At 35.5% G+C, this 18,906-nt stretch overlaps 2 protein-coding genes across 2 annotated transcripts; both read right to left on the bottom strand.

Moving 5' to 3' along the window:
* Positions 1–337: 337 nt before the first annotated feature.
* On the bottom strand, positions 338–10,564 carry LOC135781422 (uncharacterized). The gene is made up of 19 exons (XM_065291889.2): positions 10,412–10,564; positions 10,043–10,126; positions 9,717–9,831; positions 9,418–9,592; positions 9,231–9,342; positions 7,442–7,548; positions 7,159–7,285; positions 6,884–7,004; positions 6,563–6,648; positions 6,273–6,397; positions 2,486–2,545; positions 2,335–2,398; positions 2,130–2,224; positions 1,911–2,039; positions 1,709–1,823; positions 1,502–1,639; positions 1,140–1,306; positions 932–1,014; positions 338–848 (listed from the first exon to the last, which is right to left on the bottom strand). The coding sequence occupies exons 2-19, from the start codon at positions 10,110–10,112 to the stop codon at positions 656–658; spliced, it is 2,082 nt and encodes a 693-aa protein (XP_065147961.1). The 5' UTR covers positions 10,113–10,126; positions 10,412–10,564; the 3' UTR covers positions 338–655.
* Positions 10,565–11,914: 1,350 nt separating this feature from the next.
* On the bottom strand, positions 11,915–17,763 carry LOC135781829 (interleukin-17 receptor A). The gene is made up of 10 exons (XM_065292397.2): positions 17,617–17,763; positions 17,516–17,540; positions 17,279–17,425; positions 16,967–17,091; positions 16,360–16,480; positions 16,055–16,215; positions 15,880–15,954; positions 15,705–15,774; positions 13,774–13,890; positions 11,915–13,637 (listed from the first exon to the last, which is right to left on the bottom strand). Exons 1-10 carry the CDS (start codon positions 17,716–17,718, stop codon positions 12,604–12,606), a joined length of 1,977 nt encoding a protein of 658 aa, XP_065148469.1. The 5' UTR covers positions 17,719–17,763; the 3' UTR covers positions 11,915–12,603.
* Positions 17,764–18,906: the final 1,143 nt, after the last annotated feature.

Raw genomic sequence — 18,906 nt, 5'->3', positions numbered from 1 at the left:
CTCTCCACTAAATGGCAGTGTCGCGGTTGGATAGTGCAGATTAAGGGGCGGTATATCCCCTTCTGACATCACTGGGGGATCCATATTTCAATTACCTATTTTTTCACATGCTTGCAGAGAATGGTTTACCTAAACTAAGTTACTGGGTTGTTCTTTTTCACGTTTTCTAGGTTGATTAAAGCACTAGGGACTCAATTATAGTACTTAAACATGAAAAAGTCAGATTTTCATGATATGTCCCCTTTAAAATATAGTTTAACTGTAAAAGATGACATAGCATTTCAACCATCAAAATATAGTTTAAATAGACTGTAAACATTTGAATAATAAAAAAATCATTATTAAAATATTTTCACTAAATAAGGAAATATTTTATGGGGAAATCTGAAAAATGCTAAGCAAACTACAAAATGAAAACTGAATTTATTAAAACAGAAATGTCTTATATGCATGAGGTAGCATTTAGAGTTTTTAATAGTCTTGCTTAAGAATTTGTAAAGTTTAGACCGATTGCTTGAACATGAAGTCAATATACAACTTCAAGTAATTAAAACATATACAAGACCTGCATACACAATCAAAAATACTCTTAAATGTAATGCACGCGTTTGATTACATCTGTATACTTTAGATGCAAAGTAGATAAAACTCAATCCTAAATCCACATGCATGTAGGTTTGGGCCACAGTTGATCCGGTGACTCTTCTGGCTGGATTGCATCGACTGTTAAAGCTGGATCTATTGGGTGAGGACTCAACAAGGACGTGCGGGCAGCAAGGAGCCCCATTCGCACACAGCTGTCTGTGTTTCTTCCTTGGAGGATCCCGACCATCATTGCTCCGGCAAAACTACGGTAGTTGAAAGAGAGGGATTTGTGGAGTAGACTAAAGAACAGAGCTTGATATCTTATAAAATATTAATAAATACACACCTGTCACCCGCTCCAGACACATTTACTGTTTCTTCTGAACTTACTGCCAGTGCAGGATAATAGAAAGCACACAACTGTCCTTTCTGTTACAAAAAAGCATACTACATTATACACTATACAAAACTTTCTACCTTACTTTATGATACATCTTAAATTGGACAGTTTACTTCTAAATGAAAATATATAAACATAAACAAAACATTTATACCAGCTTATGCCTTCTTGGTTGCAAATTGACGGTCCCTGCCTCGTGCTCTCCACATACCACCACACCCAGCGACCCCAGAGTAACCACCACACAGTGCAGATGGTCCAGCAGAGGGCGAGAGAGAGCAGGTACACAGCTCAAGACATCCTCGAGAGACTTGGGCAACTCTATAACAATATCAGACTTTAGTTACAATTAAACATTCAAATTCAACATCTTTCTTAATAGCCCTGCTATGCCTTTGGATACTTCATGTATCATTTTACAGTCACCAAAGCCTGGCACATTTTAGGGACATATAGGGTTATAAGATGGCACATAAACATTCACTTAATTTTACATGCTTTACTACAGTACAGTACCTCTGGGAATGGGTAAACCTAGTGTCTGATTCATAGTGCAGAGCTCAGCCAGGTTGGGTGAAGTGTATGAAAGCGATTTCCAGCTCTCAGACAGGAAGGGTTTGCATGCCTTATCAGCATCCGTGGGTTCGAACCACACTGCAGAGAAAGTAGACATTTACGTATGAACTAAATCAAAAGATATGAAATGAGCACACTGTGCTTTACCAGGGATGGAGAATTTCCTGGCGATACCACACACGTAATCGATGGTGGAAACAGGAATGTTCCCATCAAGAACTACAAGTGATGCAGATGCAATCTGATCCTCATACTGAGAAACCTGAGAATCATTATTGAAAATGAAAACTCATTGATGCTTTAACCTAGCTATTACCCTTTACTTAAGAATATATTTGTTTATACATACATACTGCTCTTGTATGCGCTGATGGATGTCCATGTCGCCCAATCCTAGGCTTAGCTCGCCAGACTGACTTATGACGGCACAATAGGTTGCAGTTTTCTGATCGTCTAATTTTGCTATTGCACTCGTATCCTGATGATTATAAAGCAAAACACTGTAAATAAAATTTGTTCGAAGAAAATTGACTATAAAATGAATAGTCAACTACAGTACACAACTCACCATGTGCTTACAATAGTTTAACACAGCATCACTATGAGAGTCCTTCCCAACTGCAGAGATGAAGAGAGGTTTGTGTCCTAAACGACTCAAACAGTCTACAGGGAATACATGGAAGGTTAAATACACAGGAATTTGGAAGCATCAGAATGAAATATAATTTTTTTCAGTAACACGAATAATATGAATGACATGTTACTGTACAAACCAGCAATATTTCTGCCCACTCCACCAAATGACTGGCACACACTTCCTGGATTTGTCTGGCCAAACTGAATTTAATACAAAAATTATCCTCATGAAATAAATGAAAAGTTGTAAAATGTCAATTTTAAGCTAAACTAACTTAACAGACCTACCAGCAGTTTCTTTGTTGTCCCTTTAGCAATTAAATCAACATTAATTCCACCTATAACAATCTGAGAGAAATAAAAATGATTTATTTTCCATTTGTTGAAATATAGACAAGCTTAAAACATATATGTGAACAACATCAGACCAATTTCATGCAGTGTTGTACTTTATAAAACATTTAGTTCCAGTACCTGATTCTGATTGGTCAATAGCTGTTTTTTAAGATGTCAAATAAATCTTTGGTGTCCCCAGAGTACATACGTGAAGTTTTAGCTCAAAATACCCCACAGATAATTTATTATAGCATGTTAAAACTTTGTAGGTGTGAGCAAAAATGTGTTGTTTTGGGTGTGTCCTTTAAAACGCAAATGAGTTGATTTCTGTCGTGTCGTGGTTGGATGGTGCAGATTAAGGGGCAATATAATCCCCTTCTGACATCACAGGGGGAGCTAAATTTCAATGACCTATTTTTTCACATGCTTGCAGAGAATGGTTTACCAAAACTAAGATACCGGGTTGATCTTTTTCACATTTTCTAGGTTGACAGCTCTTAAACATGGAAAATGTCAGATTTTCATGATATGCCCCCTTTAATTTACGATAAAGCAGAGCTATGACCTCTGCACCCAAAACTTCTGTGTATTACTGCGCAGCATCCTTGGCAACCACCCTTAAAGATGAATACAATACATTTTTTTGTGTGTACGCGAGGGTCCGCATATAGTGCACGTGACGCAATTTTCATCATCAGAAGAGTGTGCGACTTTAACAAGTACATACTTCGACCAAGCGTGCCGCACAAGCCCTGAAAAGTGAAGCCAAAACGTCTCGATCGCCCCCCAGTGACTGGTCCCAGTATAGGTCATAAACCCCGCCTCCCCATGTTATTCAATGGGACATGAGACCAACTAAAAAAATTAATTACACTTTAATTATATTTTTTCCGAAGCTGGTTTCTGTCATTCACTGTAGTTTTTATCACACTGATGTAAATTAAAATGTTTGTTTTTAAAATAGGTTTGTGTTTAGTTAGTTATTTAATGATATTAAAACGGTGGTGTCACGTCATGATTGACAGCTGTGATATCGTGTGATATGCGCATTCTACGAGAGCGAGGGCGGGGTTTTGACTTCGCGGCTTCCCTTCCTGCTCACTACTGCGCATGACTGGTCCCGAAATCGCTATTGCGCAGACTCAAGACCCAAGATGTCAGCGCCATATCGGGACACTGGCGGCTTCACTTTTCACCAATGGAAGAGAGCGAACAGGCGTCGTCCATCTTTTTTTTTACAGTCTATGACTTCGACCTTTACGGTTCACAGTCGGTCAGGCACTATTTTTTTTAGCATAATGAAGGCTTTTAGTGAGTATACTTTATGAGAAGTTTGCTTTAATATTTGTATTGTGTGGTACCTGTTTTATAAAAGCAACAAGGTACTCGAGGCTAGGCTGTATCGTGAACAAGTCACGGCTGAAGCATTGTTTCTTCGTGTCATGCCAACGTCCGTAACTGGGTATAGTCTGTTTTTTATGCACAGCCTTGCAAAGCATAATTCATTTCAATCATACTTGTGCGCAGATGTTCAACACATGCCCATTGCATCAAATTGCAATACCTCTTAAGGCCTACATACTACATACTCCTGTACGTGCAAGCGTGACATACATGTAAAATGAATGCAAGTTTTTTTTTATCCAGTGGTGCGCATACAGTGTTCGCGAACTCTTCTGATGACGAAAATTGCGTCACGCAAACTGTACTTGGACACAAGCGCATGGGTACAAATTTACCATACTTATCTTATAGCTTAATGTATATTTACTGTCAGGGCCGTGCACAGGGGGGTGGCCTGGTGGCTAGAGCAACTGCCCCTCTGCCCTAATCAGCTGAGGTGCCACTCTCACCAACCGCCAACCCGGGTCAAAGTGTTCTGTTACCGCTCGTCTAAAGATCCACCTTTTCTGGTAATCCACTTCGTGATTTCCCGCCCGCTACGCAGCATCTCTCACAATCTGTGTCCACTCTTTGAAGGGCGGAGACGACAGTTTGTTGTATTAACAGGTAGATTCATTACATTACCTCAGTTGTTAAGCTGCTCAATTAGAAATTTGGTAGTTTGAAGCCGAGAGAGGTCGTGTACTATATTTATTTTTGCTTGGTTGTTTTCTCGTGATCACGACTTAATTTTCTCCTTATCTCGAGATAACAGTTGTATTCCCAGGTGAAAAAGTAGTACACTTCCATAGTGTACTTAAAGTGCTTTATTTTCGCACACTAATTTTGTACTTAATATACTAAAAATTCATCTTTAGTACTACTTAAGATGTTCTTAAAATCATCTAAGTGTACTTCACTGTGCTATTTTGAGACACCATAAATATGTTAAAATGTATTTAAAAAATGTATTTAGATACCACTTTTAGTAAACTTGAACCCATCTTTGTGTGAAAGTTGAGTTCAAGTTTAATTCAAGTGTTAAGTAAATACATTTTTTAATACAGAGATAGTATGTTAAAAATGCATTTTAGTTAATATTCATGGTGTCTCAAAATAGCACAGTGAAGTACACTTAGATGATTTTAAGAACATCTTAAGAAGTACTAAAGATTACTTTTTAGTATATTAAGTACAAAATTTGTGTGCGAAAATAAAGCACTTTAAGTACACTATGGAAGTGTACTACTTTTTCACCTGGGTTCTTGTGATGTCATTAAAGTTTACAAAAGAACATAATTTTTAGACAGCAAAAGCATATTTAGCTAAATTAGCATGAATGAACAAATTAGATTTTACTTGGATCGGGGATTCGCTCAAGATTAAACAGATTTGCCAATTTGATAGCGCGGTGAATTTAGGGACCGTCTATAAAGTATCTCCATATACGTTTCTACTTAAACAGCATTAAAATGGAGTTACTTAAAGTCAACAAACAGTCACAAAACCAACTGTAAAGTGTTTATGTGGTTGTCAACTATGCACACTTTTTTAGATTTTTTATTTTTATTCAAATAAACTGTTAAATACTATTGAAGATAGAAACGTGTACATTGTTACTTTAGAGATGGTCCCTAAATTCACGAACATCAAACTTTATTTATTTATTAAGTCTATCGACAATGAGCTACGCGTGGTAACCCAACTCATATGTGCATCAGCAGTCCACTTCAAAATAAATGAATATTATGGACAGGAAATTACATTATGGCATTTGGATTCAGGATAACATGAAAAAAACTTTTGTTATCTCGAGATCATGAGAAAACAAGCAGCAAAAATTAAAATATGAATGACCTCTCTCGTCTTTCGTATGTTTTTTCTGTGGGTAATGATTTGCTCTCGGTCTTCTAAAAGTGCTAACAACTTAGCAAGTAAACATTCTTAGAATTACAGTGATTGTCTAATATAAATAACACCAAATTTGCTGTTGTTGGCACACTTTGTAGACAAAAAAATAAAAAACAATGTTTTCACAAAAAAAAGAAGACTGCAAAGGAAGGCTGCAAAAGCTCTTCAAAATTGTAAACATGGATTCAAAGCTTCAGCACGTAAATAATATGGAATATTAAGCAGTTTTGTCACACTTTAATTCTTGTTATTAAGTATATTTTCCATTATAATCACTTCTCTTTTTCTGATACTAATCTATAACACATCATATTGTTAAAACCATATAAATTGTGCCCTCCCCCAGTGCCCCCTTTTTGGTTTGGGCCACTGCCCCTCAAAATGTCCGTGCACGGCCCTGTTTACTGTATATAATACTGTATATTTTATGTAGAGCACTACTTACGGTTTTCTGGCCCTTTGTCGACTGTGTCTTAAAGTCTTCTTTGAAGCTGGCTTTGACTTTGTGTTTAGAGAGGGCACATGCAATTTTACTGCCAACTTTGGCATTGTTATGGATGAGTGCTATATCTAAAGGTAAATGAACTTCAGGAAAATACACCAATATGATGCAGATCTTCTCAATCACACAACACACTATTCTTTTTTGAATGAACACAAAACTGATCCAAGAATATGCATATACAGTGTTTTATTGTGACACACTATGTTTTGAATCTTACTGTTGGTGGATACTAGCTTGCAAAGACTTTCCCTTTGTCAGTACATTGACACGCTGAAGAACATAAGGTGTGACATCTCTTCCTGTGACCCCCTTTGAACTGTGGGCATACAGAGAAAAACAGTGCTTATCAAAGATTGTGGACAGAGATTCATTGCATTACTGCATATGCATCAAAAGCTCACATGAAAAGGCATGATAAGAGAACTGATCTAAAATCAACATCAACTTTTAAATGAGTACACGTAAGGCAAAACAGATCTAAGATCTTAGCTTTATCAGATCAGAATTTGCTTTACCAATCAAGCTTGCATGAACTAGCTGTTTTACTCTACCTGGCCTCAGACACAGCTGTTTGTATGGCATCTTCGATCTGCTGTCCTGTTGCTGCATGTTCTTCAGGGATGGGAACAGCCAACAAAATGCCACTGTGTAAGCCCAACGACATTGTGCTTGCTATGGTATGGAAAAGACAGGTCACAGGGTTCTCAATTAAAGAAACATTATCTACGGTCTGTTCAATTAAGAGTCACTAAAGCATTCGGTAAATGTGTAATATTGACATTTCTCTCACTACAGGTTGGGTAAAAGCTTAAACGCCTGAACTTGCCAATAAGCTCCGCTGCCTCTTCAGCACTAGAGACACAGTAAGGAGAACTAAATCCACTTTGCTGGGAGAAGAACGCCGGGAAGCTTTTTGAATCTCCGTACGTGGCCACGCACACACCTTGAGTTTCCTGTAAACAATGGCATTGATTTCTGAATAAGAACTTCTAAATTCAACATGAAATAAAAATAGACCGCATTTAATTTATGGACTTTTTGTACAGGAATAGGAAAGCAAGTGTTTTCTGTGTAAAATTCACAACAAGTCACTTGGTTTGAGATCTTACCAAGAACTCAAGAGTGCGGCCAATATCTAGGATGGATTTCACTCCGGCGGATACGACAGCAATTGGAGTTCGACCCAGTTCGGTGAGGTCGGCACTCACATCCAGTGCTACAGGAAATAATATGCTCAATCAATATATTATATTAAATTATATTACATTACATTAAACTGTTACATATATCAGCACACAAATTATGCGATATTGCATTAAAGGAGACATTTCACAAGACTTGTTTAAGATGTAAAATAAATCTTTGGTGTCCCCAGAGTACATATGTAAAGTTTTAGCTAAAAATACCATATAGATAATTTGTTATAGCATGTTAAAATTGCCACTTTGTAGGTGTGGGCAAAAACGTGCCATTTTTGGGTGTGTCCTTTTAAATGCAAATGAGCTGATGAAAGCACTGATCGCCATAATGGTGGTTTGTTGAAATTAAAACTCAATTGTGCTTTCAATTATTTTCTCTCTTTCTCTTTGCACTAAATGGCAGTGCCATGGTTGGATAGTGCAGATTAAGAGACAGTATTACAACCCCAAATCAGAAAAAGTTGGGACATTGTAGAAATTGTAGGTAAAAAAGGAATGGAATATTTTACAAATCTCATAAACTTATATTTTATTCACAATAGTTTTGATAACATATAACATATCAAATGTAGAAAGTGAGACATTTTGAAATGGCATGCCAAATATTGGCTCATTTTGGATTTTTTGGAAGTTTATGAGATTTGTAAATTATTCCATTACTTTTTTACTTACAATTTCTACAGTGTCCCAACTTTTTCTGATTTGGGGTTGTATTTATAATAAGATCCCCTTTGACATCACAAGGAGAGCCCAATTTTGCATGCTTGCAGAGAATGGTTTACCAAAACTAAGTTACTGCTTTGTTCTTTTTAAAGGGACACTCCACTTTTTTTTGAAAATATGCTAATTTTCCAGCTCCCCTAGAGTTCAATTAGAATCCATTTAGGTGATCTCCGGGTCTGGCGGTACCACTTTTAGCATAGCTTAGCATAATTCATTGAATCTGATTAGACCATTAGCATCACGCTAAAAAAATAACCAAAGAGTTTTGATATTTTTCCTATTTTAAACTTGACTCTTCTGTAGTTACATTGTGCACTAAGACCGATGGAAAATTTAAAGCTACGATTTTCTAAGCAGATATGTCTAGGAACTATACTCTCATTCTGGTGTAATAATCAAGGACTTTGCTGCTGTAAGATGGCTGCAGCAGGCGTAGTGATATTATGCACTGCCCGAAAATAGTCCCCTTGGTTACTTTCAATAGAAGGGGACTATTTTCAGATGCTGCGTAATATCATTGTGCCTGCTGCAGCAATGTTACAACAGCAAAGTCCTTGATTATTACGCCAGAATGAGAGTATAGTTCCTAGCCATATCTGCCTGGAAAATCGCAACTTTTAATTTTCCGTCGGTCTTAGTACACAATGTAACTACAGAAGAGTGAAGTTTAAACTAAGAAAAATATTGAAACTCTTTGATTATTTTTTTTGCGCAATGCTAATGGTCTAATAAGATTCAATTAATTATGCTAAGCTATGCTAAAAATGGCACCGGCAGACCCGGGGATCAGCTGAATGGATTCCAAATAAGTGGAGTGTCCCTTTAACATTTTCTAGGTTGATAGAAGCACTGGGGACCCAATTATAGCACTTAAACATGAAACAATTCAGATTTTCATGATATGCCCCCTTTAATATGTTTTACATAATGTGCATATTTATCACAAAAAAGGTAATTAAAAAAATAATAAACTTGCAGTTCTCTCCATCTCTATGAACTCCACCAACGCCTCCTGTTACAAAAACACGAATCCCGGCCATGTGAGCCGCAATCATCGTTCCGGATACAGTGGTACCACCGGACAGACCCTGCAGTATCAAAATAAATCTGGTTCACATCAATCTATACATCTAATGAGATACACACCAAGATGAATACCAGACCTTGCTGATGACGTAAGGCAGGTCCCTTCTGGACACTTTGAGTGCCGTTTTACTCTGTGCCAGAAAGTCCAGCTCATCCGAGGAAAGGCCCACATGAATCCTTCCCTCCAGAATTCCAATGGTAGCTGGGATGGCACCCTCAGCCCTTACGATAGCCTCCACTTCTCTAGCTGTGCTGAAAGAGAGATCAATGCACAATCAATGTATGCATTGATATGGCCATTCTTGCTGACAAAATATGTAGTAAAGGTTAAAACGATAAGCATGTAGGACGACACAGTGTGAGGGTTTGTCACAACCTGAGATTGTGAGGGTAAGGCATTCCATGTGTAATAATAGTGCTTTCAAGTGCCACAACTGGCCTGTGATCAGCTAGGGCCTCTTGCACAGCAGGATGGGTTGTAAATAGGCTTTCTGTAGGAAAAATGAAGTATTTAAACTTGGCATATCAAAACACACTGTACTATGATTGAATCAGTTCTTGTATGTGATTGATCATCATGTAGTCATACTGTATATAAACCAACACCACAGACCTAGTGCCTATTCATTGTAACTCTATTGAAAATCTATTTAAATTTGAAGTAGGTGTACTAGGACTAAATCATTGATTGTGTTGCTTTACCATTTTTGCCAAGTCGGGTGAATGAAGTTGTAATGCTGCGTCTAAAGAATGCAGATGATCTCCACAACATTTTCAAAGCAGACTCTTCAGGTAAGCAAAACTCAGTGATTTATAAACATCATCAAACAAACTGTCCAGGCATGTTTACAAGACATTCAGGTAAATCAAATATTATGATCTATTTGGACGAGGCAGACGATTTAACAGTAACAAGGTGTTTAAGTAATGATTTCTTGTTAAACATCGTAGACAGAAATCATTCAATTATTAACACAATATACGGGTTCTTTATGTAAACACTACAAAAGCACCGCGGCAGTTTAATAAAGACCGACAGATCAAACACTTATAGTATCACGTGCTACTTACACTCAGCTCGCGCAAATACTTACTTCAATCACAATTTTAGCGCTGTTTATCGCCCTGTATTACAACAATGTGTAAGACTGTCGTTTAACAACAACTAAACTAATATGATTCAAACCATTTGCAGCTCTTCTCTCGACCACACTGGGGTTGAACTTTGATCTGGTTGGGTCTGTTTGTACGATAGACGAGAATCACATCAAACCGCCTTTACTCATGATGATGCAAATGACTTTTTTTGTTATTTTGTTGAAACGTTATAACACCAAATACACAAATTAAGTTATTATTAATAATATTTTAAAGTTTTCTAAGATGATTGCTCTTGTTTCTCCTCACTTTCGTAAGCTTATTTGGATAAAAGCGCTATATGCCTGAATGTATGTAGCTTACATGTAAGTTAATATAATGTTTACAAAAAATAGGGAATGAATTTTAGTTTCAAATTTGATAGTGTAATTTGTAGTAATCATATTACGTAAAAATTTATTTTAGTGGTTATTTGCTTGATTACAATTTTATTTAAATAATTTTAATTTTCAATATTTTAATTTATTTTCAATGCAATTTTCTTGTTAATCTTTTTATATTCATGTAAAAAAATACAAATTTTTACTAGGATAATGTGACATCTCACAATGGTTAAAATTAACTTGATTGAGATTTAAAACTATTGAGGTAAAAATTTGAAGTAAAGCCTAAGCTGGTTTGCTGTTTTTTTCTAGTCTCTCAGACTGGCTGGTTTAGCAGGCTGGTTTTACAGTGGTTTTGAACACCTTTTTGATGGTCTTGGGGGTCAGGCTTTACACCAACTACAAATATATATATATATATATAGCTTTAGTTTGATTTCTGCAAACAAAATTATTAATGCAAAAAATCCTGCTATAGATTTTAGATGCAGTAAGGTCCAAAATCTAAGATAATAAACAAATTTGTTTTTTTAATGTAAAATTGTTAAGGGACTATTTAAAAGAAAACTAGCTTTTTAAATAAATAATAAAAACTGGTCTGTATTAATCTTTTTTATTGAATACCCTTTGTAATATCATGTCTGCATTATTGATATCATTTATATAATTCTGATGATTCTTTTAAATGTAAAAACTAATGATATATATATATATATATATATATATATATATATATATATATATATATATATATATATATATATATATATAGTTTTGTTTTCAATAAATACACTGTAAAAAGTGTTTCTGGACTTAACTTTAATACTTCAAGAAGTAACGTATGGTCGATGTTTTAGGTTGCTTCAGATAATATAGTTGTAGTGCATGTGCAAGTGCTATTTATATTATTAATTTTTGTTTGTTTACATTGTTAAAATGTCTGATATGTTTTATGAAACAGTACAACATGGTGGTTTACTTTCAGGAGTTGTAGAAATACTTTCTTTTCCCTGCAATATGAAAAATGTAGGTTACATAAATTTACATATATTTGAATATAATTTAAATCGATTTTAGAAAAATAAATATCATATCACATATAACATATTATAAGCATGTTCCTTTATTATTTAGCATGCTATTGCAATATAAAAAAAATTCTTCAGTATTGCACAATCCTATATTATACTGCATTACATTGAACTGTCCTAATGGCCACATATTAGCATAACTGCACTCTTGTGTTAAAACAACACATTTTATGTCTAGTTAAGGACAACAAAATGTGTTATTATTGGAACAATAAAAATAATTTTGTGTTGTTTTAAAGGGGACATATCATAAAAATCTGACCTTTTCCATGTTTAAGTGTTATAATAATTGGGTCCCCAGTGCTTCTATCAACCTTGAAAAAGATCAACCCATTAACCTTGATAAACAATTCTCTGCAAGCATGTGAAAAAATAGGTCATTAAAATTGCCCCCTCCCCCCTTGTGATGTCAGAAGGGGATAATACCACCCCTTAATCTGCACTATCCAACCACAGCACTGTCATTTAGTGCAGATCAGCTTATTTGTTGTCCCTTTAATTTATTTGAACACAAAACCAACATAAAATAACACATAATATGTAAAAAGCATTACACAAAATAATGTGTAAAAAATAAACACATCCTTTCTTAGAGTATGTAACCTCATGTCATGCTTAGTTAAGCATCAGACTTACATTATAATCACAGTAGTCTGATTATGTAAACTTAGGTATTAACATATAACTAGACTTACAGATGTGGTAAGCATAAAGCATGCTGTACCAAAGTTTGTGTTGCTGGTATTCCTTTCACATCAATGGCTGTAAAACTGTTCAGTGCTGGACTACTATACTGGACGTCCATGGTAACAACTGAAGATTGCTTATTTAGTAATAAACCTGTCTCTTCAATGGAAGTCATTAAAATGTGATCATCCTCACTGTGACACATAATCATATTGACACCCGTTTGAGCTTCATGTCCTTCAATGAGATGATAGCATTCTGTGACAGCATTGTAGGTAATGTCTGTAGAATAGATCGGATTGAAGTCGTTTTCCTCGACTTCATCATCTGTATCCAAAAGCTCCATTTCAAACCAGTTTGGATTTTTCAGCTGGTAACAGTGAAAAGTGTCAATAGCATCTCGAAGGGCTCTTCCTGATGGACATGTGAAATAATCAGTCTCTCCAACGCCCTCGATGCATTTCATTCTGCCAGGCTCCTGTTTTTCCACATCCAAGATCCTGAAGTAAAGTTCTTCAAAGTGATTCATCAGCTTGTACTTCACCACCGTGTTAAACGGTGCTGGTACGTCATTCTCGCTGCACACGTCATCAAAATAAGCAACTATGTATTTGTGGAAAGACGAAGCATGAACAAAATCCGGTATGATGAGGCTCAGGGCTGGCGTAAGCATGTCTCCTATTGGTGAATGAGCATCCTCCTTTAATCTGACCCTGTTTTCACCGCACATGGCCCTCCATTTTGCATGCACGCCTGGAGAGCACAAGATCAGGACTTTATCTGAAGATTTGGAGATTTGCTCCCTTTGCATGTCCAGCCACTGAATTCTACCAATGGTGCTGAGCCAGTAAGAATCGAGGAGATCAAGGGTAACATCTGTACCACACTTAGCCCGTAGGAAGGCACATAATTTTAGGATGATGTCTTTGTATAGGGGGTGGTCCAATGAGTAGATTATCAGCACCCTTCTATGCTCTTGAACAGGTTTGCATTCCCATTTACTTTTCGCACTGGTCGAGTTGACTAAGTATGGGGTGTCTGTCAGAAACATGATAAGGAGCTTGAATAAAAGTTAAATAATGAAATGCATGAAAATGTGGAATGTCAGGATCAGATGCTTGCATGAAGTTATACTATACAGAGATATTGCATTGGGCTTTTTGTTACTACTTACCTTTATGAAAATATTTGTGCAGCAAAAACGCAATGAAGCAACCAACCACAGCCAATATAACCAGCAATGATACCAGTATCACCAAAACAATAAAATCAGATGGAGCTTTCAGAAGATCTGCCATTAACATATAAAAAGAGGTCATGACCGCACTGTATAAAATAAATACAAAAAGGGACAAACCCAACCTGTTGGTTGGTAATTTAACTTATGTTGGGTTGTTTTAGCTCATTGTTGGGTCAAATATAAAAAAATTTGATTAATTTAACCCAACGGCTGGGTTTGTTCTTTTTGGAACCAACACATTTAGCAAAAAATACATTTCTCTGGCCAAAAATATATTTTAAATGTAAGCTAAATACATTTTGTAGAATGTTATACTTAGTTGAATATATTTTTGAATTTAGAAATATACTTAGTTTTAAAGTTGATATTTCAACATATATTTCAAATACATTTCTAATTTTACATCCCATATGGCAATCATTTTTTGCCTAAATAAATTTTAAATATATGCTAAATACAAGTTAAAGGCAGGATGCATGATTTCTGAAAGCCAGTGTTGACATTTAAATCACCTAAACAAGCACGCCCCTACCCCATTAGAATCTGGACCCTCTTTTAATAGACCCGCCCCACACATATGCAACCCAGGCAAGGATGTTGGTTAGTAGACACGCCCTTTACTGCTGATTGGCTATAAGTGTGCTTTGGTAGTCAGCCCAACTCCCTTTTCCAAAGTGTTTTTCAAAAATCATGCACCCCGCCTTTAATTTTATAAAGTATATTTTTGAAGTCGAAAATAATTGAATTTTAATCTTTTAAAAACTGTAATGTGTACAGATTCGTAACATAAACAAAGTTTTTCTTCCAATGCGACGTGAATATATTTCCTTGGATTGAAATATATGGAGGGTTAGATATATTTTTTAAAGCTTTAAAAAGATTTCAAAATATACAAAAATTGTCAAAAAAATATATCAGTGAAAACTATATTTTTGTAAACATATTCCAAAATTTATTTCAGCAAATATATTTTTTGGCTATTTATTGTATATTTTAAAATATTTTTCCTTACAGGAAAGGTGGGTTTAAAATAATGCAGCATTTTATTTTTATATAATGCAGGGTTATTTTTAACCCGTGGTTTAGTAAAATAAGGACAAACCCAACCATCGAGTTAAAGTTACCAAGAAAATATGCATATTTGACCCATGGGCTTAGTAAACCTGTTTACTTTATAACCCAATGGTTGGGTTGGTCCCTTTTGACCTAACTATGTGTTTAAAAAAAAGAATTTTAAGAGCACAGTAACTATATTCATTTAACAAAAACACAGACACTATAGCCATAAATTGAAAAAAACAATTCCATTGCTGTGAATTATACAGTGTATGTTTCTCTGAATGTTGCCCTATGAGCAAAAGTAGCCTACACACATTCTAAAAATGGCTGGGTTATTTTTAACCCATGCTGGGTAAATATTGGACAGAACACGTGCTGGGTTAAAAATGATCGGTGTTGTTCTTATACAACCATAGGTTATAATAACCCAGCAGTTGGGTTAAAACAACCCAGCATGTGGGTCAATTTTACCCAATATGGGTCAATGTTGTGTCCAATATTTACCCAACATGGCTTAAAGGCGGGGTGCGTGATTTTTGAAAAACACTTTGGAAAGTGTCAGGCTGACAACCAAAACACACTTGCAGTAGGGGGTGTGTCTACTTACCGACATCTTACCTGGGTTGCGTATGTGTGTGGCGGTTCTATCAACAGAAGGTCCAGATTCTATTGGGGTAGGGGCGTGCTTGTCTAGGTGTTTTAAATGTCATCATTGGCATTCAGAGATCATGCACTCTTCCTTTAAAAAATACCCAGCCATTTTAAGAGTGCAGTAAATTAATTTTGAGTTACGGTACAATACTTACATGGACAGATATTAACTTTCTCTCTGTAATCCAAACAGTTATTCAAACATTGAATGGAGAGTGGCTGAATCTATAGAAAAAGACATTACTTTATAATATTATTAATAGCCAACATTAAGTCACACTCACCTTAATACTAACAAACTTATATCTATAAGTTACTCAAGTAACTCACCAAAACGTACAAACTGCAGTCAGTTAGCCGCTGTACTTCGATTGTGAAGTTAACTTTTAGTGATGTCTGGTTGGCCTTTAAAACAAAGTTTTAATATAATTATAATAATCAGCTATATTAAAGAAAATTATAATGAATACAGCTGAAAGTCTTCATATGCATAAATTAAAGGTACCTTCAGAACTATGAGAGATTGTTCTGGATGAAGGTCAGGACTGTGAATAGAGACTCTGTATTGTTCAGAGATCTTTTCAGGTTTGAAGTTTATGGTTATCACCAACTTGTTTTCATTTTCATTATCCGCTGTCCAAATAAGATTAGGATTCCAGATTTTCTCTAAAATCAAATAAATAAATAATTATGCCTGTTCGGAAACAAACAGATAATATACTAAAATTGTTCATGTTTGGTTGTTTATGGATTGCAATAACTTGAATGCTCCCAATGATCACATGATTACATCATTTATCAGTACTGTACCTGGAACATTAACTTGGATTCCTCTGGTATAGCTGCCTATGTTTGGCTTTGGTAAATTGGTTATAAAAACCTGGTATTTAGAGCCTGGGTTAACCACAACTCTGTCTAAAGAAAAAGTCCACTAAAAGGAAATAAATAAAGAAGAATATAAAAACAAATCTAAAATTGTGTTAAAGGTGCAGTGTGTAAAATTTAGCGGCATCTAGTTGTGAGGTTGCGAATTGCAACCAACGGCTTAGTCCACTGCTCACCCCTTGCTTTTGAAACACATATAGAAGCTGCCACCGGACAAACATGTCAAAACGTGTCAACTTAGTAAAAAAAATTGTCCGTTAAGGGCTTCTGTAGAAAATGCCGCCACAAAATGGCGACTTCCATGTAAGGGGACCCTCTTTGTACGTAGATAAAAAGGTCTCGTTCTAAGGTAATAAACACATATCGGTTCATTATGAAAGGTCTTTATACACCCCTGATAATATAGTTTTGTATATTATTTTGTATTTCTGTCAAGAGATTCTACTAAAAATTACACACTGCACCTTTAAGTAAATATGTTTTACATTATAACATGGCTTAAATAATAACCTTCTTTATTATATCCACTTACCACGTTGTTCTTTGGGTTTTTTGCCCATTGCAGTTTATTGAGAAATATGTAACGAATGCATTCACTGTTATTTGTCGCCATTTCAACTACACAAACATCAGTTCCTTTAAGGAAGTATATGCTACCTGAGGTAAATATTGTGATAATAGAAAACAGATCGATTTAATATTAAGTAATATTTCAAAACAGATCACAGTCGAAATAAGTAATAAATGAGATTGTATAGCTTGATTTGATTGTAATTTGTTTTAAATGACAATATTTTCTGAAGGGTAATACGTGAGGTCACATAGCTCATTGTATATAACTTACTATCAGGTGATTGACTCCATGTAAGGTGTAAAACTGGTGCGTACTGTCCACTTTTATCTTTCTTAGCCTTTACATTATAGTTTAAATCTTGAGGAGAGACTGGGGTTTTAACTCTTGGCATGATCCAGCCCTCATGCGAGCAGTTACCTGTGATCATCATAAAATTTTTGTATAGTTTTATCAATATGAAAAACATAAACATCACATTGTCAATTAAAGCATCAAACTTGTACTTACCGATTTGAACCCTGCATGCTAGCCCCTGTCAAACAAAAACAACAATTTACAGTATGTATGTTGAGAAAATTAAGTTATATGAAAGAAAATGAACTCTTTACCTCTTGGGAACAATTCATTGGAGGATGATCTATAAGATGTAGAGGTGATGTTTTCATTGGGAAAGATAAACACATCAAGAAAAGAGCATTCACAAACATCATGTATTTTGTTCTGAAACAGAAACGAACCAAACTGTAGGTGAAATATCATCGATCGCTTTCCGTCAGGTATTCATATTCTGTAGTTAGAGGAAACAGTAAGATCAGATAAGGGGAGGAAGGAGGTGGGGTTACAAACACTGACTGCGCATGCAAACTGAGAAGACATTTTTATCTTATTTACTGAATCTATATCTGGAATTTGCGTATTATAAAGTCCTTATGACCTTATTTGTTGAGAGACTATGGCAAGGCTTAGCTAAAGCCAGGACTAGGCCTTAGTTTAATTAAGATTTTTAAGCATCCTTTATAAACATGACTTAGAGAAAGACGTTACTGTTGTGTATCTTGAGACGAATCAATGGCACTGGCATATTTTAAGATTTGACAGTGCAAGTTATTGTAGGTTGAGAAAGCTTAAACATGTGCCTAAACCAGGACTAAGCCTTGTCTGTGAAACCGAGTGTATGAAATATTTATAAAAATGTATTAGTGAAAATGCGAATTTAATTTGACAAAAGCTAAAAATATCTTATTTTGTCTAATCTTGATTTAAATTTTTTTATGTCATGATATTTGGCCACTACCCATGCATGACCACTAGAGGGCCTTGCCAGTGTACCTACTATTATCTGTTTATTATTATCTAAATGTATTATTGATTATACAGTATAACAATTTCTTAGAAAAGCAATCATGGCTTAAAATTACTTTTTATAGAGAACTGAGAAATAACCAGAAATCCTAAATGTGTTTTAAAAACAACACAGGTAGTGGACATAGAAGAGCGGTGGTCAAATATCCTCAGTAATACCCTGACCAGATCTCAATGAAACTAAATGATGGCTTTGATCATAAGGTCTGTAGACATTGATAACTACTTCATGCAGCAGTCAGCAGAGGATTTGAAGCACCATTACAAAACCCATCTCTCATTTTAACTGTGCTTCAAATTAGGCACTTAATGATCGCAATGTACACCGGCGGTACATGGTGTATCTCCATACCAAGAAAAGGTCACAGTTTATTAGAAATGTCTTTTCTCTGCAATCTCGTAAAAGCATTACTGTCAAAATGTCATTGAGTGAGTCACACTTATGGATTTCAACTTATTGTCATTTTAAAAGTTTATACCTTTTGCATAGATATAGATGCATTAGGCTATACTATACTGTATGTCCTTGTGCACAT

Source organism: Paramisgurnus dabryanus, chromosome 23, assembly GCF_030506205.2.
Source record: "Paramisgurnus dabryanus chromosome 23, PD_genome_1.1, whole genome shotgun sequence".
Classification (NCBI taxonomy): Eukaryota; Metazoa; Chordata; class Actinopteri; order Cypriniformes; family Cobitidae; genus Paramisgurnus; species Paramisgurnus dabryanus.
This window is presented reverse-complemented; position numbering and strand designations above follow the sequence as displayed.

Bases quoted from the DNA above. Each gene is read 5' to 3' on its own strand.
- LOC135781422 (XM_065291889.2), bottom strand. From the start codon at position 10,112: ATGTTGTGGAGATCATCTGCATTCTTTAGACGCAGCATTACAACTTCA. The intron at 2,399-2,485 runs GTAGGTCTGTTA...TATTAAATTCAG, and splicing joins GGACAACAAAGAAACTGCTG to TTTGGCCAGACAAATCCAGG. The intron at 849-931 runs GTGTGTATTTAT...CAACTACCGTAG, and splicing joins GTGTCTGGAGCGGGTGACAG to TTTTGCCGGAGCAATGATGG.
- LOC135781829 (XM_065292397.2), bottom strand. From the start codon at position 17,718: ATGATGTTTGTGAATGCTCTTTTCTTGATGTGTTTATCTTTCCCAATG. The intron at 17,092-17,278 runs GTAAGTTATATA...TATTTACCTCAG, and splicing joins ATGGAGTCAATCACCTGATA to GTAGCATATACTTCCTTAAA. The intron at 13,891-15,704 runs GTAAGTATTGTA...TGTTAATGGCAG, and splicing joins GAAAGTTAATATCTGTCCAT to ATCTTCTGAAAGCTCCATCT.